The 1,621-nt window shown below is 39.0% G+C and overlaps 1 protein-coding gene across 1 annotated transcript; it reads right to left on the bottom strand.

Moving 5' to 3' along the window:
• Positions 1-408: 408 nt before the first annotated feature.
• LOC122912919 (olfactory receptor 4C46-like) lies at positions 409-1,338 on the bottom strand. The gene has a single exon (XM_044259320.1). It carries the CDS (start codon positions 1,336-1,338, stop codon positions 409-411), a length of 930 nt encoding a protein of 309 aa, XP_044115255.1.
• Between the last annotated feature and the right edge of the window lie 283 nt (positions 1,339-1,621).

The following is a 1,621-nucleotide window of genomic DNA, read 5'->3' as shown; positions in this document are numbered from 1 at the left end:
GCTATAAGGAGATTTGAAAAGTTTGGAGAGCCCTTGTTACCCCTCAGAGGTTAAATGGCTCTTTGCTTTTATAATCCTATTGTCCTTTAATACCATAATTTTATAGGCAACATGTTACATCAACCTTGATGTATAAGGCTGATGTATAATTATAGATAGTGAACGTGTATGTGTGTGTGTGTGTGTGTGTGTCTGCGACTAGGTTTTTTCTTTCTTCCACACTTTCCTGTTCCACTCAATGAAGAATCTGTTATTCCCAGAAGCTTACTATTTTCTTTATACAGTAAGTATTCCTTGTTAAATCCATCCAAAATGTCCTTTTGACCTTTGTTTCCATTGCATTGAGAACTTCCAAAATGTCCTTTTGACCTTTGTTTTCATTGAATCAGTGCTGAGCGTCAGGCATATTTATTTCTCACTTGAAATAACTTTTCTACTACACAATTTCCTAATAGTATTTTTCATCTGGTCATTTCTCAGAGTATAGATTAAGGGGTTTAGCATTGGTGTTATCATAGTGTAGAACACTGCAACTGCTTTATCAATAGATAAAGTAGCTGCAGGTCTCATGTACACAAATATGCAAGGCACAAAGAATATGACAACCACTGTGATATGGGAGACACAGGTAGAGAGGGCTTTGCGCCTTGCCTCCAAGCTGTGGTTCCTTAGGGAATGCAGAATGACCACATAGGAGACCATCAAGAGGAGAAAGTTTAACAGACAAATGAAACCACTGTTGGCAGCAACAAAGAGCCCTAGAGTGTGGGTATCAGTGCAGGCAAGATTGAGCAAGGGGTTCAGATCACACATAAAATGATCTATGATATTAGGGCCACAGAAAGGTAAAGGGATGATAAAGAGGATCTGTATGGCTGCATGAAGAAAGCCTCCCACCCACGCCACTCCCATTAGTAGGCTACAGATCTGCCGATTCATGATGGTTGTGTAGTGCAATGGCTTACAGATGGCCACATAGCGGTCATAGGCCATTACAGTAAGTAGGATGACATCAGCACCTCCAATGAAATGTTCCCCAAAAACTTGGGTTATACATGCATTGAATGTGGTGGTCTTCTTTTCACGGAGTGAATCTATGATCAGTTTAGGGTTATTAACAGAAGAATAGCAGGCATCAATGAAAGAGAGATTGGCAAGGAAAAAGTACATGGGGGACCCCAATAATGGACTGGCCGTGATAGTGACCACAGTGAGCACATTTCCCACCAGAGAGACGATGTAGGTGACCAAAAAGACAACAAATATGATTTTCTGCATCTTTGGATTCTCTGTGAGCCCCAGTAGAACAAACTCTGTCACATTGTTCCTTTTCTCCATTATGTCATTTTAGGATTAATTGCATTACCTGAAATGAAAAAAAAACAACTTTTGATTAATGTGACATTGAATTTATTACGCTTCTTAATCTAGCAAATAAAAATTACTAGATTCTAGTGAATTGTGGAATCTCATGAAGTTTTTTAAGACAGAAAATAACTTTTTGCTGATTACTAAAATTATCTCCCTGATGAAGTTTCTGTTGAATATGGCCATGGGGAACTTTGTAAACAGAGAGGCAAGAGAACATGTGTGTACACTTCATCATCTGTGGTGACTAACC

This window comes from Neovison vison, chromosome 7 (genome assembly GCF_020171115.1).
Source record: "Neovison vison isolate M4711 chromosome 7, ASM_NN_V1, whole genome shotgun sequence".
Taxonomy (NCBI): domain Eukaryota; kingdom Metazoa; phylum Chordata; class Mammalia; order Carnivora; family Mustelidae; genus Neogale; species Neogale vison.
This window is presented reverse-complemented; position numbering and strand designations above follow the sequence as displayed.